Raw genomic sequence first — 24,245 nt, 5'->3', positions numbered from 1 at the left:
TTTCTTCTTTCTGCTTTCCTTTCTCAGCATGGCAATCGCTGCGGTTGCCCCAAGGAAGTGATGCAACTGTGAAGTTTCACTCAATGAGATTTTGTCAAGTATGAAATACAATTTCACAGAGAGGTTGAAGAACTTCTCTTCTTTGTGGCTGATGTGCTATACCACTTAAGTACATAAAAGGCAATAATAACAAAATATACACTTACACTTCAACAACTGCCATAACCAGTGGTTGGGCAATCAAATCGTTAATCTGCACAAGTAACACAGTATGTTTCACTGCATTATATATCCTTACAGGTAAGACTTATAAATGTGGTCCATCTAATCAATAGATTTATGCTTTTTATATGAATATAATCATAGAATGATAGGTCTGAAAACAGAAAGGATATAAAATGGTAATCAAGCCCATTCTTGTGCAATGAAATAAGATCCTCTGCATCTACAACACATAGGGTTATCTTTTCTCTTTTTTTCTGCAAGAGCAGTATTTCTGAGCAGAGTTCAGACTGTGATGCAGTATATCTTCCAGACCAGTCTAAGCAGACATCTTCCATCCTGTGTTTATGAGGCCAATTAGTGCTGCCTGATGAGAACTGCTTTGCACTTCTGCTTAGTGAAGCCCATCCTTTTTATTCCCGACCATTTTCCCAATTTGTCAAGATCACTTCAAATTCTCCTTGCATCTTTCCCAAGGTCTGGCAGTCCATCCCACTTTAGGGTTATCATCTTCAGATTCTGATGCAGTTATCACCTTGGGGTCTGCATCCCAGCTGAAACAGCTTCCCCATGAAAAAGGGAGAACTACAGCTTGAGTCTCATTAAACCAACCAGCCATCTATCTGCCTCACACTAGTTTCACCTATTGTATTTTTTCTCTAGCTCAGTAATGAAAGTCTTACAAGATATTGCTGCAAAGGCCTTTAGCTATTTTATCATTACAATAATTAATCATTATATTGTAACGATTATTTCTATTAAACACAGCCTCAAAGCCTCAGTCAAGATCAAGGCACCATTAGATCAGGCACTGTGATAGTGGCAAGACTTTGAGATTATATATCTTAGACTTAGGGGATTATAAGCAATAACTGAATGAACTCAGATAAGACAATTTGAGAGCTTGTTTTATTTTTTTTTTAATAGTTGTTCTCTCTCTCAAGCAACAACAGGCTTTTTGTGCCTCTTCCAGTGTTCTAAGCTACATCTCTCCTTGCAGAGAGATTCAAATATTCAACCAATTTGCTGGCTGAATATTTTCATGTGCTTGATAATAGTTGCCTGAATCTTTGCCCTTGGAGTACTGTAGGATTAGTGAGTGGGCTGCACAAAAATATCATCACTTCAAACTGTTTTTTAGAAGTCTGATGCGTTGGTTTGAGAGCCTAAAATACCACAAAGAAGAGCAGAAGAAGTGACACAGTGCAGGAATGATAGCAAAGTCTTGATTTATACATCAGCATTAGATTGAGCATAGTTGGCAGTTAATAACTGAGATAATTTTTCTTCCATATTTAATTTTCTTCTCCTCGCATACATCCCTTGAGAGCTGCCTGTCAGGCATGAGGATGCCCTACGTCAGCAAAACCTCCCTGAAACCAACTGAAATTAATAATGCTCACTTCCCCCAACTCAAGATTTGCCCTTGAGTGTGCACATGCGAGTTGCAGCAAGAATGATGAGCATGCCCATCTCTGATGAATGTTAATGACATTTTCTGTTTTGAAATCACAGGAAAAAATGCTATTTGTGCTCATGATACTCTGCATGTGAGGTCCTAATAGGTAGAATCCCTGTTAGTGACACCAGCCAACGTACAAATGAAAAATGAACTCAACAGGAATTGCAAAAGCATTCTTTACATTGCAATGGTTAAAATGTATTTCTTTCTTTCTTAAAATCCTTGTTTGCTAATGAGTGGGAACAACAATTTGCCTAGAAGATTTCCTTCCTCTAGAGATGGGGAGAAAGAAGGTCAATAATCCAGACTGCCTAATTAATGTTATTTTCCCGGTACTTTAGTTTTTGCAGCTCCTGCAATTTCTTTGAAGGACTCAATTTTTACAGGCAAGAAAATCATAGCCAGATTGTTAAAATATTCAGCTAGAGCAGAGATGCTCCAAACCATCTGTAATGATTTCTAGGAGTCAGCGCTTCCCCTCCATCGCAGCTGAACACTTGCCATGCTCTGGTATCCTCCTCTGCCTCACTTCCAGGAAGGGAGAGAAGACTATGACACACAAGGCTGTGCCAAGTGAAAGGGGAGAATTTATCATGTAAGGGGAGAATTTAATTTTGCAAGCGAAGAGAGGAGTGGTACCATATGCGTTTAACTTTGGTGTAAACTAAAAGAAGAAAATTGAGCTAAATGATCTGGCCCAGTACAGACATTTTCACATTTTTAAGATCAAGTAGAATAATTAAATTCTCTAGTCTGACCTTCAGATTAATACAAGACATTTTATCAATACTTCTGCTTGACTAACTTGCATCTTAATGTATTGGATCTATAATTTATGCATATATTTGTGCTTCTGCTTATTCCTTTGTAAAGACTTCATGGTTTAGGAAAAAATTCACACATTAATTGTATTCAAAAACAAACTCTCCTTTCTGCAAGCCTCCCAGAACTAGAGGGCAGGTCCTGCTAGCAAAAGTTGATATCACCGGTTGAGTTTATGGTTTGTTATCAAGTGACATTAGCAAAATTTACTTCCCACTGACCACCTCTCAGTGTTCAAAATAAAAATCTCAGTAAAACGTGCTCCACACCTTCCACATGAACATGGAATTCATGTTTTGCTCTGCCCACGGGGTTGCTTGCTGTGCACTGGTAGGTTCCTTCATCAGCTGCAGACACGTTTTCTATCTTCAGTACCTTCCCAAATTTATCTGTTACAGGTTTGTCCTTGGGCAAGCTTCCAGTAACTTTGACCCAGCTTAGATGAGGAGTTGGACTAGTAGTAAAGAAGAAAAAAGAGATTTTGAGTTGAATACCAAGACACTGTAATGCTTCATGTTAGCATAGCTGCTGGAGTTCATGCATATGAGTTGCAAGAAGTTTTCAGTTGTTCGAGCTCTTTCAAAACACCAGGCAATAGTACAGGCTGTACTACAGACTACGCCTAGTCAACACTGACCCTTGATTTGAAGTACCCCTATGAATAAGTCCTTCATAGCCAAGCCCAGCCCATGACACAAGGCTGCATTCCTTGTAAACATTGGCATGAACTGTGTCAGAAGGAATGGAGCTCATCTTGCCTGACTCCAAAAGGGCATTCTAGGACAAACAAGGAGATAAAGACTTCACTGGAGTGACTTCACTCAGCCCTGCTGGGTTAGGAAGATGTCCAGACATTGGAGATGGCTGAAAACATTCCTTACACTTTCAGAAAGCAAGTGGCAGTGACACAGAAATTCAGGACAGACAGCCGTATGCACAGTCCCAGCTGGGATTCACGACCCTGACACCATACACTCTGTCATATCTGCTTACACTTGTGTCCATCTGTCATGGTGGCAAAATGCCCAGGCACAAGCTACTCAAAGGCCCAGGTACCAAAAAAACTATGGCTTTCTAAGAGCAGAGAGCACAACAGTACAAATGTTCTGTTTCCTGCAACGGTTCTTTTCTTGCTTGTCTACCAAAGTCTGGCACCACGTTGCCTCAGTGTGGTACTGAGGGAATGCCCTCCCGACATTGATGTTATTCGGATTATAAGATCTCAGAAATGACAGACTGAAAAAGTACTTGTTTCCTTATTTTGCAATTGGCTGCCCCTGATCTTAGTTACTTGAAATCTGGCTCAGCCTATCCATTTCCATGATTTGTGGGCACTAAGTTGGATGGTCTGGCAGAGACATAGATAAAGCTACTCATTTTTCTGCTGAAAGTGGAGAATTCAACAAATATTGTATTTTTTGCTTAAGTGCTGTGTTTTTGAAGTGTTGTCATGAAAAAAAAGACTGACAACAGGAGAAATAAAGCTCCTCTCGAGCAGAGACTTCATCGTCCTTTGAAACTGAATAGTAAAATAAAAATGGCTTTTCGTTTCAAAAATAATTTTCCAAGAAATCATTGAATGAAAAACATTTATTTTTCTCACGTTTTTCCAAATGGTGTGGGTTTTTTTTTCCTTTCTCCTTTTGTGCATGGTATTATTAGTTCCTGCACGTGAAAATTCATATTTGTGTATTTCTGAGGTGATTTGTCTGTTCAGTACCTTGACAACATTATAAACTCATAGCTATGGATTTGTGGCCCACGAATTAGCTTGATGTGCAGTGAATTAGACAAGAAAGTGCTGCAAGAGGGAACTAAAACTCACTGCAGATAGCTGGAGCAAATCCAACCGAGACAAGTAATTCACCACCTCTCAAAAGATGGCAACCAACTGCAGAGGCATAATCTTGCCAACTCAAACGAGCGATGCCCTTTCAAGTCCACATGGAAAAAACAAAATGCCCCAAACACGTTTGTTCAGGCAGATAAATATCCTGATTTTGAAATTTTATAGGGGGGGTTAATTGCACAGCCTTTAATATGAGTTATCAGCCTGCTAGCCATAGTGTGCATCCACACACCTGCAGCCCCACAAAAGACCATGAGAACACAATGATTTAAGTCTCCGTTTAATAAAAAGCCCTATCACACATAAACCAGAAGCAACAGTGCTTTCACTGTGGTTTAGATTTTCTCTGGCGGAAACTCTTTTGGGGCAGACCACTGCATCTGCAAGCAGGCAGTAAAATCAGAAAGCTGGACTGAGGGCAAAGTGGTGCTTATTTCTGCTCTGAGCTACGGCTGCAGAAACCAGGCCCAGAGATATTCACAGCTTCATCTTGAGGACCACACTTAAATGAGCATTGTTGCCTTTCTTTGCTTACCTTATTTTGTCCTGTTAATTACAATAAGAAATAGAATTGCTCTCACCTCATTTCCCAGCACATACCATCTGCTTGAACCGCTCCCTGTGTTATTACAGTGAGCACATCCTCACTCAGACATTCTGCCATACTTTGTACAGCCAGAGCCATGACTAGAGCTGCCAGAGCTCTGTGCTGCTATACAAGGAGTACACTTGCTCTAGGAAAACACTGCATAAGTCTCAATTCGAAATTAAACAGGCATATACATACATTTGTAGCAGAATGATATTTAATATAGTGTTTTCTCTCCTCAATTCTACTTCGAAAGGCGATTAAATCTGTGTATTATTGTGCATTACTCACAGCCCTTCAGCAATACACTCGAGTTGCAGGACACCTCCCTTGATAACAGTGACTGATGAGCTGCTGCCAGCAGATTCAGGAGGGATCAGCAGTTTGGGTTTTCTCTCTTTAATAAAATTTGCTAAAATAGAAAAAACATATATAAGTTAGATTCAAAGTCTTAGTATCTTTGCTTATCCTTCCAATAACGTTACAAACATTATTCTAGTCTGAAGGCTTCTGACATCAGATTCTAAGTTTTCTTATTGCTTTATATGGTTTAAGATCAATGCAGGAAGAATCCTGTTCTTCTCCTTACAGTCAGAAAATGGTGACAGTGGTGACAGGAGGCAGCTGTGCTAGGGAAGCTCCATTTCCTATGGCTTCATGCCTTGCTTTCCCAGCAGTGGCCCCTTTCCATCATATATGTAGACCAATTGTTGACACACTTGATCTTTCCATTACTGATCTTCTGGTGTGCAGCATCTTTCTTAGCACCCTTCTTCTGCACTGACTCTCCATCATTTTCTAAAACTCAGATGGAAACTCATCTTTCTGACAACTCATCTTTCTGACTTGAATATCCCCCAGAAACACCCTTGCTATAATTATTAAATCTACAGTAATGGAGATAGAATTCGTAAAGGAGACTTGTTTAAATAATAAAACAAGATTGCCCTGCATTTGATTTCAACAGACCATTTGTTCCAGCCCGCTAAGCAATGGTTTCATGATGAAACATGCATAGAATGAAATGGCTGTCCAGTTATTGCTATAATAACAATTAGTACAGTAATGAATAAGTCCCCAAACGGTCCTAGTTCTTCAAAAGTAGTCAGTTATGGATGATTTGGTGAAATACCATATGTATCTTTCTGAAAAATCTTTTTATTTTTTCATCCCCTTGCTATTTATCTTTTCAAACCTATGTCACAAATGTTCAGAGCTGCAGCAAAACACTTTGGTACCTCTGGACACGCTCACATGTTTTCCATCTGCCCTCCTGCTGCCATAGGCAGGCATGCACTCCTCCACCAGAGCACTGCACTTAAGCCTTGCCTGTTCTCCCCGCATTGCCAGCCTCCTTGGGACAAGTCCTGAGGATTTATCAGTGCTTTGAGCTACTCCACCTTGAAACACTCAAGGAGGATCCACTTCTCTAAAGCCCCAGTGCTCATTCAGCAGAATGAGGTGTTTCAGGAGTTTCAGATTTGGCATCTTGAAAAACAGAGGCTCTCGGAAGCAATTTAACCAAACAAACAGGCTTCAAAAGCTACATATGAAAATGAAAATATGAAAACATGAAAACTCATTTTTAGGTATTTATTTATTTATTTAAACTAGCAGGTTGGAGAACTGCGGGAATAGGCACCAGCTGCCTTCTGAGCTATCCACATTGCCTGCATACATTTCAGAGCATCTTCGGGATATGACTCCATAAAGAAGTGAGCACAAAACAAGGGAAGAGGTGAATCCTCAGGATGAGAAGTGCTTTGTTGGAGTGCTTACCTGTGGTGAATATCAAACAGCACAACACACAGCCAAAGTGAACCATCTCACATTCACCCTGTGTATAGCTATAGACGTGCACAATTAACACGGAGCAGCTAAAGCTCTGCAAATCCACACCTTAAGCTCACCCTGGAGTAATGCAGCCCCAAGGTGACCTGTTAGACATGGATTCATAGTTCCAAACCACAGCAGCTTAATGCCAGCATCTCCTTCACCACCAGAGGAAGACACAGAGCGCCATGCTCCGACTCCTGCTCTGAACTGATAACACTGCCTGATTCCTTACTTACATTATGTTCTGAGATGTGAATATTTTTCTTGAATAAGAAAACTACCTCTTTGTTAAAAACCCTTCAGATTTCTGTCAAAAAGTACAAGATGAGCAAATTGTACTCCACGGACCACTTAAATCCATCCCATTGCAATAAAAAGCCTTTTGTGATTTTTTTTCTTTTCCTCCCAAGCAGCAGCTTACATTTCATCTCAGCTGGTAGATTCTCAGCGTAAAGGCTAAATAACGGATGCATTCAACTCACCCTTAGTAACTGCAGCATTAGGTGAGCCTGAGTCATTAGCATGCTTAACTGAAATAAATAAAAGTGACAACCAAATACAAACGTGCATAGTTGATATAGAATGAAAAGAAACAACAAATCAACCAAAACGAAACAATGCCCCCTCCCCCCCACCAGTAAATTTCTACCATGGAAGAAAAAAAGAAACAAAAGATGACATAAATCAACAGATGAACAATGAATTTCTGAAAATAAAGAAAATCCTTTACATATATGCAATATTCTGCAAAATACTTCACGGTGATATAACCAATTTGGCATAGGGAAAGAGCAGGCAGCCTCCAGCTGAGGGTACAAAACCATGCAAATGCACACCTCACATCTACACCTGCACTCAGTCTCAGGTCTCCAACAGCATGCATGCACACACCAAAGCCTTTCTTTCAGAGACCCAGAATCAAACACTGCCCCATTTCCTCTAATCTGCATGCACACGGCTGTGGGCCTGGACACGTTATAAATGCTATGGAGGGCAATGTGGCATTTTGCTATTTATCTCACAATTATTATCCCAAGATACGGATTAAGCAAGTATTAAGATACACAAGCCCAGTATTAATCATTTGTCTTTGTTTTGTTGTTTTTTTTTTTATCCTAACAAGAAACTCTCAAAATCATATATTTAACATTAGGCTTTCACTCACAAAGAAAAATCTCCTTGGCTTTCTGGGCTACGTAAACCCGAAAGGTCAGAAGCATTAACGAAACAGAAGACTGATATTAAGGGCATGGACAGCTTCAGCTCTTGCTGCAAACCTTAACTGAATTCATTACAGCCAAAAGAGATTCAAGCAAAACAGGATGGCTCCACAGCTGCTGTAAGCTGCCTCATCTCCACCGGCTTCTGCAGGGCCTTACTCTTTTAACAGAGCTGACAGCATACCCTGAAAAGCTTCTAGTGTTTTGCAAAACACTTTGACACTGCTCCCTGCACAACATTTCACAAGGAAAATGTTAATGCCCCATGTGTCCCTGTGGCAGCCTAGAAAGAGACCATTTTGCTTCCAGCCTGCAATGCACAGGCAGCGTGTGCTGTTGTTCTGGACCATCACAGCAGTCACTATTGCAGAGGTTGAAAATGGGGCCTATAGTTCTCGCTGCTGAGCAGCAGCCCATTTCTCCTTAGAGAACATTGGAAGGACAGTTGTGCCTCCTTTTTCATGAAAGCAATGGCACAGAAGCCTCCAGGGCCAAGCCATCAGCAGGGCTGAGCCTGCAGCCCAGTCCCTGAGTGCTGTCCTCCCCAGCCCCACAGCTGCACCCAGACCAACCAACAAGGCACAGTGACGTGGAGGCTGCAAAGCCCTTGAGGCCCAGGCAGGTCCCACCAGGGATGACCAGAGAAGCAGGTTTCCCTGCTGCTTCACCACCTTTCACTGACGGGAGAGCAGGAGGAAGAGCAGCTTTTGGGTACTTTAGGGACCCAACAGCTGCATTTGGAGGCTCAACAGCTGCATTTCGGAGCTTTGGGGCTCACAGCTGCATTCACTGATGTCTAGGGAGTCAAAGAAGAAAAACAACAGTAAGCAAGAAATAACACATCCACAGACTTACAACGGGAGACCTTCAGTGTCATTGGCATTTTCTGTACAATTGTCCTCAGTTTTGGAAACGCTGCGAAGCAACAATAATCACTTCGGCTGTCATTTTCTTCCACATTTGCAAAGTAGAGATCTCCCTTAAGGCTCATGGAGACCCTTTCATCTTGAGGAATGTGCTGCAAATCTAGTAAGAAAAAATAATTATGATATGGTAATGATACTGAGCTGCTTCACCAATATGACTACCAATGCTCTGCTGTCACATGTTTGCTTCCAGATACAGAACATAACTTTGATGTGAAAGAGGCAGAAGGCCCAGCACAACCCGTGGGTTATTCACCAATACTCAGCATACAGAACTGCATACACAGTTCCTTCTCAGCTAGAGGAAATGTCCAACACCTCTCCCCAATACAAAGGCCTGCAATGCTGATATGGAGGTCACTATTTGCAAATGTGCCAATCTCCTGACCACTTTGCTCTTCTGTAATTACAGATTAGAGCAGGGCAGCGTTAGTATGGACTGGTGAGGCTGTACTGTCTCATTCTTGATCCAGCCAAATGCAGACCTGTGCTAAGTATGTGTGTCAGGAGTAGAGAGGCTGCCTCATAAGATCAGAGGTTTAATCTGGCACCCTGTCTCTGCAAGAACGTGGTCAACAGCAGAAACAAACCCTTCGTGTCACAGAGGTATTTTGCTTCTCAATAGCCAGAAAACCCTACAGAATACAAATGCTGAAGAAACGTTGAAGAACGTGACAACAAAAATCACGTTGAAACTAAGAAATAATTATGCATACCTGACACTGGAGTTGTTTTTCTTAATATCAGCATAAACCGATGGTTGATTCATGAGAGGAAAACAGTAATAATAGACATAATATATTGGTACATTTTATTTTCTCTACTGTAAACGCAGCAGTCTTCCTTACTGGTAGATGTACTTACTGATATTTAAGCTCTGCTATGTAACAGTTAATAATATGTTCTGTCAATGCACTCTACAATTTGCTCGTTCTATGTACAGACATCTCTATTTCCCATTTTTCAATTTCTTTAATTTATTTATCAATATCCAGGTCTTTTCCCCAGACACCTGCAGAATTACCACTCCCATCAGTTATAAAACAGCTTTGGAAGACAAATGTTTTGAGTCTCCTCACTTGAAGTGTGTGCAAGTTGTTTACTCACCAATATTCATCCAATAGATATGCAAAGGTGGGATCCCTTTAGGGGGGTTACAGTGCAAGATCACAGAATCACCATGCTCCACGTCAAGGGGCTCTATCTTTTCTTTAGGGAATTTTGGTACACCTGTGCAAAAGCAAAGAAGCTCCTGTTTTACTGTTACCCTTGGAAATTTCCCCCTTAGTTCCCGATAAAATATTTACCTTAACATCACCATTTGCATTCCCCGCCTTTAGGTATTCCTATTGTTTACCAAGTGATACAGAATAACAAAGCATTCTACTAAGGGCAAGACATTTTTGCTAGTTTTGTTCATTTGTTAAGTGATTTTTCATTAAGTGATTTGTCTGTGCTGCCCATGAGCTCTGCTGAAGAAGTATTTTAGCATACTTATTTTCAAACCATAGAATTACTCAGGTTGAAAAAGACCTTGAAGATCACTGAGTCCAACCATGACATAACCATACCACCCTAACTCTAACAACCCTCCGCTCAATCATGTCCCTGAGCAATGCTGTCATTTATTTGACTAGTCCCTGCCAGGGACTGAAATCGGAGCCTAAAGTGGGCACAGAGGACAAGCTTCTGGGAGATCAGAAATCAATCTGGGAGTACAGGCTCTTCTGGGAAGTCTTTGGCTAAACAGCATTTCCCAAGAAGCCACTGCAAGTCGGTGCAGGTGAGGACAGACATCAGACAGCTATTCTGCCTTGTGCTTGGAGTCATTCCGACTCTCATCCATCTCCAGAATGAGATGAAGCAGAAGTCTTATGTAAAGACAATATTGCCTCCACATGCCCTCAGGTGTAAAACCTCTGCTGTGCAGATCTGCAGGGTTTCTCAGCAAGCTTGTCCTTCAGGATGCAGACAGGCTTGGCACAAGGGAATACACCGGAGGTGCACAAGGAAAGCATTATTTGGGCTTAAATATAGGTTAAATAATTAATGGATCAAGGACTTGGATTAATCGCCAAAGCAGTCGGCAGACTGTTTAAAGCCTGAACCTGGACGGTATCAGCAGCCCAAAATGCAACTGGAACACATCCAAGTAGAGAGGAAGTTGAGCTGGGCTGGAACCCACCCCAAAGCAAGCACTGGAAGACTGCAGCTCAGAGATTACTGTGAAGAAATTAGTCTGCAAAATGTAACCACTCCTTAAACGAATTTAACTAAGATAGTTTCAGGGCGGACACTTTTCTGATTTCAGGCAAGTTCAAACTCATGAAAGTTTCAGTTCAGGCAACTTCATTAAACATTAAAATTAACAGCAATTAAACAGTTACAGAACGAAAGCATCCTGGCTGTGCAGGGCCAGACTGGCACAGCAAGTACTGCCATCACGGTGTTCAAGGTATGAGAGCAAATAAACAGTTTAATATGTCAGTAGTCCAGGGGCGCTGCAAGACAGCTGCAGTGTCACATAGCAGAAGTCAAACTGAAAAGAAGGTTGAGAAATGCAGGGCCAGGACTCTGGGGAGCTTTTATTCATTGTAGCATTTGTGAACACAAAAAGCAATCAATACAATGTGGAATGCCTGAGTTCCAAAAAAAAAAAAATTTTTTTAATCTCCAAAATTGTTATTAATACAAACAGAAAATATTAGGGAAAACAACATGGATCTAATGAGCATCACCCACTCTATAGGTGGCATTTCAAGTAAGGGACGGAACTCTATGTTAAATCCAATACATTCAATAATCAATACTCTTCAAACCCTGGAAAGTGCATCTGTTGACTGCTAGAGATTGAAAGCGTTTTCCAGTGGGAGAAAGCCAATTTGTTGACCTACAGCTTGCTTGCTTTTCCCAAAAGCACATCACTCAATATAGCTAAGAGTGCTGGATCAGGTGAAGGATAAGGGATTTCTGACTAAGTCAACAAAATCAGGAGGTCAGCAAATAGACCAATAGTGAGACTGCTCATCTAAGGCATGGGAAACTTTTGTTCAAACCCATTTTCTGCCTCATTTGGCACAGCACTAAAATCTGGGTCTCCAATACCCCAGTTGGGTGCCATAATCACTGGCCTTTTCAGTCAGCTTCTGTAGCCAATAATTACCTAATTATACAAAAGGATATCAATTCCCACCATGAGACGGTGAAAAATCACCATCTTGGAGTCAATAGCTGGCAGTGCAGGCATTCCTTTCAGCACAGGCCCAGATGCCCACTTTGGTCCCTACTGGGGGAAGCAGCACTGTGAACCTCAATGTCTTGTATAACTTTAAAACGTATTTGAACAATGAGGCGTTTGAGGCCCCTGGGGTTTTCTACACTGTTCCATTTCACTTCATTCAAAACTTTGATGTCCCCTCAATGCATAACTGGGAGTGCTTTGAACCCTTCAAGTTTTGCAAGAGAGGAAAATTCAATTTTCATAACAAATTCCTGAGTCAAATCTCCTGACAAATATATTTACTTGCTGGTGCCCCATCATTCTCAAAGGCTATAAAAATGATTGCTTCTGAAAAGAGATTTATTAAGGCTCAGAAGCTAATATCATGTTAGGCTTTGGCTCTTGCACACAAGATTTCAGTACATACATGGAGGAAATGCCTGGGTTTTGTTTCTGCGGTGCTGCTCTGTTTTAATTATTGAATATTCCAGAATCAATCACAACTGATTTGTGGCTGATCTCAGAAACTATCACAACCAAATTAAGCTTGAAAGTGCCACAGAAGATTAATTGTGTTGCAAAAGTGACACAGGATGGAGTTATCAATGCAGCACATGGACACTGTAAAATTCACAACCAATTGATCTCCTTGCAGCGATACCACTAAAACTGTCGTGTCAGCCCTACATGCAATTCCCCACACGCAGACATAATGAGAGAGGCCAAAGAATCCAGCATAGCTCCGGGTGCTACATCTCACATATCCATAAACACAGGGGAGAATGTTATTTAATGGCTGTGAGAAAGGCTTGCTGAAGTACCAACGGGCGGACGCTCACAGCACAGGCAATCAAGGTGTGAAATAGCCACAGGGAAGATGACAAACTACTAAACCCGACTTCACTTATGGAAACATCTTTTAAAAGCCCACACTGATATATAAAGCTCTCAAAACAGTACTGGGAAAGACTTCATTGCTGAAGTATTATTTCCTGCCAAGGCTGTATTTTGAATGATGTACAGCACGCAAAAACCACAATCACAGTGCTGTGGCAGTGTGTAAACCATGGAAACGAAAGATTATCAGTTTCCAGAGTCATCTGTATAAGGAACCAGCCTCTCTTTAATCCCTGGGGTGACTCAAAGTTTAATGACCTAACTGTACTTGAGATTAGGCTGAAATACCAGTGACAAATTAGGCTGGCTGAGAGAAATTTCAGAAGAGACTGGGTCAGTCCCTCCTACTTATCTGTTCAGGAAATGCAGTAGAGACATGAAAAGCAAATATAAAATCTGAATTTGAGTTAAGCTGTAGACAGAAGTTTAGCAACCTGACTCTCAGCACTCTGATGCAAGCAGGACTGCTGCAGGTTTACTCGGGCATCTATTAGCACGCTTTGTCCTATGGCTTAGTTTCTGTCCTACTGCTAACTTTACGGCTGTAAAATGACTTTGTACAATTAGAACTGTACTGAGGATGTGAATTTATACCAGATAGAGAACGGAGTGCATTTAGCCTGGTGTTTTACATGTTCCTGGGAAAAGCACTGAAGTCAAACTGAAGTCAAAAGGTTTCTGTAAGAGCTGCAGAAGTCCTTGGTACCACTGTGCCTGGTTCCTATCAGTAACTGGTTTAAAATGGGAGCTGATTCATCATTTTAAGCCAGCAATTAATATATATTTTGAGAAACTACTGTAGGAGAACATCTCTATGCACTAGGTCTGCTTCTGTAACTTTCTCTGTAGTCACTGTTGGAGATGTCACCTGGATGTACAGTTGTATCATGGATACAACAAAATCCCTAAAGATGTAAGGATAATGAAAAACAGAAACAATCAATCAAATTCTATACCCTGGAAATTGCTTTGATTAGCAACTAAACAATTTGTTATACACGTGTATGGCACAACACAGCAAGGGTCTTAAACATAACTTAAAATCACCAACCACATGAGTACAGCTAGAGCAGCCTCCTGTACTCAGCTCGGTGCATCAACTGCTATTCTGGTCCATGCTGTAAATGCAGTAGTTAAATCTGTAATTTCCATTGCAACCTTTGAACTGTTTACGAGATGTTATCTGCTTTTGTAATGGATTTTTTTAATTACATTGAAAAAGTTGGGAAGCCTGACTGTCAGGAAGTCCAGGGATGTCAGGCCCCTCACTCTCAAAGAAACAATTGTCTCTCAAGGAGACAATTTTATGTCTAGGCTGTGTTTCCATCCTCAGATCTTTGGTCTTTTTAGAGCAAAGGCTTTAGAAATACTGAACATAAATTTTAACTGTTTGCCATGAAGCGTCTTTTACACTACAGTTAATTAAAGAAGTTTAAATCCTACTTCTTCTCCTTCTTCTGGCATTGGGCCTACTCAGTATTTCGAGCAATAGATTCCCTGAATACAGGGGGAAAGGAACCGAGGTCTGTGTTCTCACCACTACATCCATCTTCATTTTGCATGTATGTTGTAACAATCTGGACATTGCAAATGATACAAAAATGCAGATTATTCTGAGAGCCAATTCTTCCTCTCTCTCCTTAATGTCATCATATATAGAGGAGGTGGGGCATCTTCATTATGTAGGTGACATTTAACGATCATTCCTCCTGACGTTGCTAATGCTTTCCTGGAATGACTACTCTGAGTAAACACTCTTTTGTTCTCCTTTTCAACAGCAACCTCACTTTCCTTACAAACCTGGCATTATACTTCTGTACAATGGAAATTTAATTTATGAAAAAAACCTACCCTAGTCTGTCTTGCTGTTTTCTTCTTTACTTCATTGGCACAGCAACTTGCCAAGCAGCTTACATCTTGCTTGAATACAGCTGGCAAAGCACTGCCACCTCTGCATCATTACCATGAATACGTGTAGTGATCTCATATGTACCAGTCACCGCTTCAAAACTTGTGGGTGAATAGAGGTAATTTATCCCAAACTCTTCTGTGTCTGATTGCCTAATTTACAGCAGTTCTGTGCACCAGCAGATCTCTTTCATTTGAGCAGAGCTGAAGACTATCCAGCGCTTCAGAAAATGAAAGGTGTCTTCTGTGCTCCCTGAATCCTGATTTAATGTGCAGCATCTACGTTATACAGTTAAACTAAAGAAACAGAGGCAGAAGTGTATGAATTAAAGTAAATGCCCTACTCTCATTTAGAGGGTTCTCAAATTTTCCTCTCCTAATTTCATGTTTTCCTATACAGAATTTACGACCAATATTGCCTTTCTCTTCCTCAGTTACTCTCAAACAACAAGTTCCCAAATTGCTTGATATGAAGCCATCGTAGGAACACTGCCCTGGCCAATGCCCAGCTAGATGATCTCCAGCTTTTACCAGTAAATTTCATCCATCTCCACAACCCCAGTCCTGAAAGCCACCTAATTTTCCCTCTGCCTTTCTCTGTGCTGTACTCATTGCTGTACTCATGATGAAAGTACTCATTTCTATGGTCAGTAATTTTCATAACTACAGTTTTGAGCTCATTTTCCATTCAACTCCAGAACTTTAAAATTCTTCCCTTAAGTATTTATACCAAATCCTGAATGCTACCGACACCAGACTAATAAACTTATGGTTGATTGGATCACCACTCCCCCCCCCTTGAGTTTCAAACCCTTGCATTGCTTGCTGTTTCACAACAATAAGCTGCTATTTCTCCCATCCTCCCCGACTTCACATTCCATGCTCTGAGATGGAGACCACACTGTCTTCCCAATTTCTGGGCACTCAGTCCCATGGTAACCGGGCTGGCATATTATAGGCTGATGACTCTAAGCAGCGTTTACCTTCCAATAAATATTTGGAAAGTGATGATTCTTAATTCTTTATCATATACATTTCTCTTGTATTAGAAATAACATTTTAATTCAAAAGTTCCCCCCTTTGTTTTTTTAAAACATTTTCCCAGCCTGATTAGATTCAAACCAGCTTTGTTTTCACTGACAATGCCTTTCTAGTCATTGCCCACTACATTTTTATTTTTTCAAATATTTCTTGCACTACTACTTATATCAACTATTTTCTTTTTCTTCTCATTTCTGCCATTTGTTTTCCCTCTCCAAACACTTCAATATGTTAATGATTTGCTGGTATCCTCTCTCAAACCAATTATTTCTGACCAGATTAGGCAGAAAATTTTATCATGCGGCAATTATCATCAATACCTCTGCTTTCTTCTTCACAGAAAGAGCAAAGTATTAGAAGTGGAAGCATCACAAGAGAAAGCAGAGGCTTTAATCAAATACAAATCAGAAAAGAACCCTGATGGGTTTTATGAAACAGGCAAATAAAGTGCAATATAAAGGCATTTAAATAGTCAAAGTCGAAACAAATAATCGTTTTCTGTCACTGAACATTCAGTTCTCCTGGGATGGTTATTAGAAAGTTTATATTAATTTATCCACTAACCCAACCTCTTGAGGCAAACCGTAGCTCAGAAAGCAGAAGTAAACAATAAACATTTTCCAAACTACTTTATCTGGAAAAACAGATGTGCAATTTACCCCACTGTTTTTGTATTAAGTAAAGACAGTGAGAAGCATCACTTGGAAGCACGTAAGATGAATGGTGTGGCCTGAATCCCCACATTCAGATTTTTGTTCAGATTTCTGGTCTCAAAAATTGGAATGAAATAAAATCAGTTCAGAGGGCACAAAGTTTTCCTTCAGGTATCCGCTGATTTACAAACAACACACCGTCCACAACAGACGATATTTCTAACCAGCCCCTCCCTATTTCCAAAGGTTTTTTTTTTTTACATGAAGTATAATGAAAGTGAAGCAGAAGCCCTTACTTGGAACAATGAGTTCAATTTCTTTTGACATGGCAGTTCCCAGCACATTGGATGCATAGCAACGATATTTCCCTTGGAAATTGGTGATGATTCCATGGTTCTGAATCACAAATGTCCCAGAGTTATTACGTGTGATTATCCTGGGATCAGATAACAGATCAAATGGTTTTCCATCCTTTGTCCAGTTGAAACTGAAAAATAAAACAACAGTTACAAAGGAATGGCCACAGTATAGAGAGTAGAAAGATGGTGGAAATTATGGTTCCAACACTGCAGTATCAAAACAGAAGAAAAACAAAATGATATAAAAGGAGGTGGATGGTAAAATGAACACTGTGCTGCTATAATTTGTGCTAGCTATTGGGTGTGTGTGCTATTGCACAATTCACTTTTGGACAACTGACTGTGACATGGAATAAGAGCAGAGAGCTTAACAAAAGGGCAATAAATGAGTGATGCCACCTGTGAAAGCAAGAGCCACACACTGGAAGGAATTACAGGTCTCCAAAAAAAAAAAAAAAAGCTGTGTTTGCAGGACAGCTGGGACTTTTGGCAGGGATCTGTATGAGCTCTACAAGAGGTGCCATCACAGAACCCAGAAGAATACAAGCAGACTCTACTAAGAAAAGAAACCTCTCCCACTGAGAAAAAGGCACGTTGCTATCTATTCACAGAGAGGGTGAAGGATTTCAAACAGCAGAAGCTGAATGGTTTAAATGGAAACACAAAGCGTAACCTCGCCTCGCGATTCTGAGCAGGTTCCCAGACTCCAGCTATTCCTTTCCTCCTCAAAAAAGGAATAATGTTTAGCAAAGGCTAAAAGCAAACTCAATTTCTGCTTGCTTCTCCAGGTGAAAGCAGTACTTACGTGGGCTGCGGGTTTCCACTGGCTTCACATTTAATTGTAAAGTTCTCGTCAAAAGGGTAGGCAACCTGGGTTTCAGATTGCTCCGTGATTGTTGGAAGCTGTGCAACTGAACACAAAGAGACAGCAGATTAAATCCTCTTTCAAGCATAGCTGTGCTCAGCTCAGGGCCCTTCTTTCAACAAGACAATGTCAGAATTACCTCACTGCTGCAAACTGTGAGGCTTGCCTTAAATAAGGGATGATTATCACCACTCTCCTGACATCGACAACACTTTGCTCCCCAAATATGCGTCTGTAGACTCACAGACAGAGATATACACAAAGTCACAAACTTTTGTCTTCATTCTGGATAAAATTACGAGGAAAACCATTGACTGCAAAGATGAAAATGCACCCTCCAGGACAGAAATGCCGTGAGCAGTCACACAGTTACACAGCATTTTTTCACTACTTTTCTTTCCTAAGGGAATTAGAAGCGTTGCAAATATCAGTGTAACAAAGCCTCAATAGGAAAGATGTGCCCTGCCGTGTAGCTGGGTTCAATGGGATCATCACATCCTTATAGACAGCCTGAAAGAAAATTAACATCTTCTTTGGTTTCTCTTCCAAGTCCAGGAAGCTCAAAGCTGAAGCAAACCGTGGTATGATACCATACCATACGGTCTCAAAGCTGAGCAATTCCAGGCCCACCAGCTTCACTGATCAGACATAATTCTCTTTTATTAAAACATAAAGACCTTCATTAAAGCACATTAAGGGTTGGATGACTCCCCTGTGTAGGTACTTAAAGCCAGTGGTTGCCCAGGCAGTTTGGCCTGCACTTCGCAGTCCCCACTCCGCTTCTGCTTTACTTAAGCACAGGGAGTCACTTCCATCTCCTTCACTGATAAACAAGTTCAGGTAGCTGTAGCTCAACATGCTATAACCCTGCTTAATCGCCTTCTCCTCTACAATCAGGGCTGTTCACAGCAGGTACCCGCAATACCAATGTCCTGCTCTGAAACTGCTGCACTCAAAAGCCTGCTGAGACCCTACAGTTCTTTTTTCCATCGGTGTATAATTCATCCAAAACCCAATATGGTTGAATTTTGTTTTGTTTCATCCCCAGAAAGCAAACTGTAGCGTGTAATCCTCCTGGCCACCCAGGCAGTGGAGTTCACTGGCCACCACTGGGTTGTCCCACCTGGGCCACATCTCATATTTCACACATATTAAATGCACACCAACCATGTAGAACAGGCAATCTGAATATCCCAGCCAGCCAGCCAGAGCTTGTGCTCCCTAGGGTGGGGTGCAAGACATAGGAAATTCTTCTCTGACTATTAATGTGCATCCCGAGACATACACCTGCTCCTTCTCCAGGCGAGACACAGCAGGTTGGAGACAAGTAAATATAGTTTCACGTACACCAAAGAAGCTTCAGGGAGACTCAGAGCCAAAATAAGGGATTTATATGAAGGACAGATCTGACCCCTCAGAGCTAAGCAGTGTTTTGGATCTTGAACATCAGGTAGATGTTATTAGACAAGTTTACTGCTGCATCCAAACAAGTCTAAACAAAGTGCCTCGTGTTTTTATCACTTCTAAATCTCCCAAAGGCCATGTTCTGGCAGGATTAAATTCAAAATGGAACAACTGAAAGTAGGATTTAATACTTTTTTTCTTCAGGGAAAGGTAAAAAGGGAAGAAAAAATAAAAGCAAGCATGCCAAAACAAAACAGCAAAGTGTTCAGTAAATAGCTACAACTCACCTGATAACGGTATTTCAATAGCTGCTGCCAAACTCCGTACAAAGAAAAACAGGCATATGGTGATCCTCTTTGTGCTTAATAGCATCGCCATCACTCTTCTGTAAACAAGGAGTCCAAACAGAATGAGATATAGCTTATGCTTCCTCTCACCATCAATTCAAATCAGATGTAAGATGGCAAAGTGGGAGTCTAGCAAGGAGAAGAAACAGCCATATTAGCGTGTAGTATTAACTTGGCTCTAATGAGGTTACTAAATTAAAGCAGTGCTTCAGGATTTGCAGCTAAATTGCACAAAGGTACTGTTTCCTCTCCTCTCTCCATCTCCTGGCTTGAGGAAGGTCCTATGTTAAACCTCTAAAGAAAAATATATGCAAAAAGTAAAAATCAATTACAGCACAAAAGCATAATTATTTTTTGCTTTGCAATTAAAGCAGAAATAGCTTAAAATATGGTATTTTTGTAATTATTCCAGTTCATAAGTTTTTCTAATGAGAACTGTGTAAGTTGGAAAGTAATGTAACAGAGCTAATGAGAGAAATTTAGTAATTTAGTACATTAATGACCTTACTCAAAAATCTCATACATCTTTTTATCTTTTATTTATGTCTTAAAAAAACATAAAAAGGACATTTAGCCCAATTTAGTTCATTAATAAGGAGCAGAGCACGAAACATTGCCTTTTACTCCATTATCCCAGAACTGCTGCACGTAGGTTTTACACATTCCATTACACATCCTCAGCTCTGCATTACAAGGTAAAAACGTCAGGCACCAGCCAAAAGGAGGAAAAATCTGTGCTAATGAGAGCTTAAGTGCCACTCACAGGGGAGTAAAGGAGAGGACTCTACAAGTGTGGGTGGATGAAGGATTTCAGTCATTGGCACCACTTGCAAATACCAGCGAAACATTAACAAAGTGTAAGGTATGTTTCGTACTGCTTTTCTGCTAACACAGCACTTACAGCACATCCACCTCGAGAAATTTAGACTTCAGCTGTCAGGATTGTTTTGCAGGAGCAGCGTCCGCTACCAGGAGCCTTTACTCACTCAACTCATGAAACCTTCCTGGAAATCAACGTCCTCGAGACCAAAATCCCTGATTTAAGATTGAAATTGGCCAGTGAGGAGACGAGAGACAGACACGATAATCCCATAAGCCTCATTTGTGTAGAAATGAGGCTAAAAACCAGATGTTATACAGATATCTTAGGCACTGAACTCTCCCTGGTAGAAGACGCTGGCTGACCTGTTCAGTGCCACGCTCAGCAGAGAGGGACAGCACAAAGGGACATGGGGATGGGGACACTCTGACTGCAGATCAGCAACCAGCAGCAGCACACTGGTTTGAGGCAGGAGATAATCAGCTCAGCTGGATTCCTTCTGGCCCCAAGCTGCAAGCAACAGGCCTTTCCACAGCTCAGGCTACTAAAATCCTTATTCCATGTCCCAAGTGCCAATACATGGTGGCTGCACAGCCTCTGCCCACACCTACCCATGGATCCACAGCCACACAGATGCTCTGGCAGCACGCTCCCCAGCCACACAGCTGCACTCCAGGTTCAAACATCCCTCAAGCTCTCCCGTCCATCCCAGCCTCCAGCGCTGCCGTGTACCCAAACGTGAGGCAGTGCAATGCTTCACTTCTACAACCATTCAACTCCAAACCAAAATTTCTCATCTCATGCCAGATCCCAGCAAATGAACAATTTAGCTGCTGAAGTAATTTGGAGCAATAATTGAGGTGGCTGCACAAGAACTTGGCAGCAAAAGGCAGGTTTCGGTCTCAGCAGTGCCAAAGCACAGCAATCTCCTGGGGGCCCAGTGCGTGCCAGATAAAAACCTGCAGAATCTTGACCCTGGTAAAAACAACAGCTCAGCAGGGAGCTGAAGAAGCCCCACAGCTTGCTTTGGATACCTGTTTTTTTTCCCCCAGGAATCCCAAATTCTTCTCTCTTCTCCTTAGGACTCATCCAAAGCATCCCTTGCACCCGGGTGGCCAAGTCAACAGCAGAAAACCTCTCCTTGGCACAGTGACCAGCAATGCCACAATGAATGGTACGCTTAGGATCCCTTCACCTCCTTTTTCCTTTTCCCCCTCCACCCCCGTTCCTCTCTTCTTTCAGCCTCAGGCTTAAGCCGACTAATTTGAATTCACCACAAATACTTATCTGCAGCTCCCTACCTGCAACTCATTATTTACTGTGCTGTTTGGTTAATAGTAAATACTGATTGCTCTAAGGACAGACCATTTGTTTGTTTAATGAGCTGCCTATTACTTACAGTGAGCAAATCTTTCAAAATATCAGCATTTCCAAGGAGAGATGCAGTTCCAGATTATTTCTTTGTACACCACCACTTCCAAAACATGCTATGCAAACATTGGACGGCTAAACAGGGAAAAAAATTAAACTGTCATTTTTTCTCATAAACCCTGCAAACAGTTTTCCTTATGTGTAATTACTGCATTAAAATTGCTCATCAACAGGAGTAGAATGACAGCCAAAAATCCCAGATTAGAGACCTACTGCTTCCAAGAGAAATTACATTGTACTATTAAATATGGAATCAATCTCAGCTATGTGGTTCTCTCAAACTACGCAAGATTTGGCTCCTGTATGAATTCTGTATGGCACAAATATTAATGAAAGTACTAAATTCCCCCAGCTTAATACTACTGACCTTTTCATTAGCTAGAATCAGATTTAATTTCTCAGTGACACATGTATTTCAAGACTGTTAAATAAAAGCTGTCAGTAATTAGAAGTCGCAGCCCTCAGGGTGGCCCCAATGACACAACAGCAAAACAAAACTCTGGAAAATAAAATAAAAATCTTTCCTGGTATGAGAAATGAAAATTTGCTTATTTAATTAGATCGTATGTTGCAAGGTAAGTGACTGTACAGCACAGAAGTTTAATTAAGCAGTCTGACTTCTGGATCCAATCGCAGAAGAAGAAGAATCCCAGCCCTGCACAAAGGCAGGGCAGCACTCTGCTCCTGCTCCATGTTCAGCTTCCTCAGCGCTGCTGCTCCGGAGCTGTTAAAGCACAGCTCAGTGCCAGCACCTCCTCTACCTCCTGATTTCCTTTATGACCTCCCACCAGTTTGGAAATGCCACCTTCCATCACCCACAGCACCACTTAAATCCCAGCGGCTGGAAGAGAAAAACTCTGCATTTTTCACGCCCTGGGCAGGAACACCTCACTGCTTCACTAATTAGCTAGGAAAGGTTGATATTTATGCCAGTGAGGCCTTAAATGTAATGCTACAGCTGCAGTATTTAAACAGCTGTTGTCCGTTTCCCCCCCCCTGAAAAGAAGATGAAACAGCACCAAAAATAATGGCAAAGAACCACCACCTGTGGTCATTTATGTTTGGAAAAGATGAGAAGGAACATTCACGTCATTTTACTCCGAGTGCTGACGTCGTGCATAGCTTTTCCCCTCAAAAGCTTTTTGACATCTCAGCATACACAGCAGTGAGAAGATAACCTTCACTTGACTCCATCCCAACCGCCTATTTTTGGAACTTGCTGCTTTCTCCGGAAAGCCGTCCGTATGCAAATGCTGGAGATGATTAAAGTAATCATCCAAATCAGAAAGGCGCCCTTCCTTCTGCAGGGAAACATTTCCCAAGTGGGTATGAGGCTGCAGCACACAGACACGATGCAGCCTCGCTCCCAGGAGGCTTAGTGGGGTGAGCCTTTACACCATGCACCTTGCCAAGGATTCTGTCCACGTTTTTGGACTGCACTGGGGAAAGTTTCCTGTATAGTCAGGCAAGCTTTCAGAATTATTTCAGCAAATTTGTGTCTCGGACCTGATTTTAACAATTGTGCCCTGACAGCTTTGTGATCTATCCGTTTTTAGGCCTTTCAATCTCACAAAACACAAAACTACCACTGGAGATATGATAGATTGCATATAAAGGATAAAGAAATACGCGTGCAAGGCTGTGAAACGTACTCCTGCAGTGCAAGCAGCAGTAATACCACTGATCCAATAACCAGTGTAAGTAGCATAACTAATTTCCCTGGGATGAGGCTTTAAGAAACAAATAAGGGTTCAGGGAGCCCAAACCTTGCCTTTGGTTTGCAGGAGGAGAAGGCCAGCAGACGCGATGTCACCACCAGGCAGGCAGACACCGGTGTGGCTGCTGCCTGTCCCCAAGGCAACGCCTGCTGCCCCCAGCTGTCACCCACACTTCATCCTTGGGCTGATTATGTGGAAACTCAATTTATGCCATTTCTATTTGCAAGCTCCACGGGTTAGGAAGGGCAACACGTGCATCTCCTGTCCTGCTGTCTGCCCGTGGGGAAACACTGCAGCACCAGCAATCCAGTTCTGCACACGTTCCCTATCTGCTCCCAGCTAAATCCTAAAATGCAATCCTGAGATCTCAGTACATCACACCCCATGGTGTTCTCAAGCCATTTACAAGCTCTGGGAGCAGTTAATGTTGTCTCTTGGCCATCGCTCTCCCTGTGTAAGGACTCACCTGGCAGGTCTGATTTAGTTTGTTCTGCGGATCTCACTGCTGGAGCACCATACTACTGTGTCACGGGGTACCAGCACCATCTTTCTTAAGGCCTTGCACACATTACACACACAGAGTGCCTGGAAACTACAGAAACACGGCTTCTAATCAGTACACACGATCTGCTCATGGGTAGCTGCTTGCCAGCATG

At 41.7% G+C, this 24,245-nt stretch overlaps 1 protein-coding gene across 25 annotated transcripts in view; it reads right to left on the bottom strand.

Moving 5' to 3' along the window:
- CHL1 (cell adhesion molecule L1 like) overlaps positions 1 to 24,245 on the bottom strand; it is a 108,915-nt gene that overhangs the window by 29,304 nt on the left and 55,366 nt on the right. For 8 of the 25 annotated variants that reach the window (XM_040646310.2, XM_046900029.1, XM_015293211.4 and 5 more), the window contains 8 exons: positions 19,561 to 19,749; positions 17,810 to 17,915; positions 16,942 to 17,132; positions 10,034 to 10,156; positions 8,856 to 9,026; positions 7,263 to 7,310; positions 5,236 to 5,356; positions 2,776 to 2,960 (listed from right to left, as the gene is read on the bottom strand). In XM_040646310.2, coding sequence (XP_040502244.1) covers positions 2,776 to 2,960; positions 5,236 to 5,356; positions 7,263 to 7,310; positions 8,856 to 9,026; positions 10,034 to 10,156; positions 16,942 to 17,132; positions 17,810 to 17,915; positions 19,561 to 19,651 — 1,036 coding nt within the window. In that variant the 5' untranslated portion in view covers positions 19,652 to 19,749. Of the gene's footprint in view, positions 1 to 2,775; positions 2,961 to 5,235; positions 5,357 to 7,262; positions 7,311 to 8,855; positions 9,027 to 10,033; positions 10,157 to 16,941; positions 17,133 to 17,809; positions 17,916 to 19,560; positions 19,750 to 20,521; positions 20,656 to 21,839; positions 21,947 to 24,245 lie in introns of all 25 variants that reach the window. The other 17 variants (XM_046900026.1, XM_040646311.2, XM_004944697.5 and 14 more) reach the window with 9 other exon arrangements.

Source organism: Gallus gallus, chromosome 12 (assembly GCF_016699485.2).
Source record: "Gallus gallus isolate bGalGal1 chromosome 12, bGalGal1.mat.broiler.GRCg7b, whole genome shotgun sequence".
Lineage (NCBI taxonomy): Eukaryota > Metazoa > Chordata > Aves > Galliformes > Phasianidae > Gallus > Gallus gallus.
This window is presented reverse-complemented; position numbering and strand designations above follow the sequence as displayed.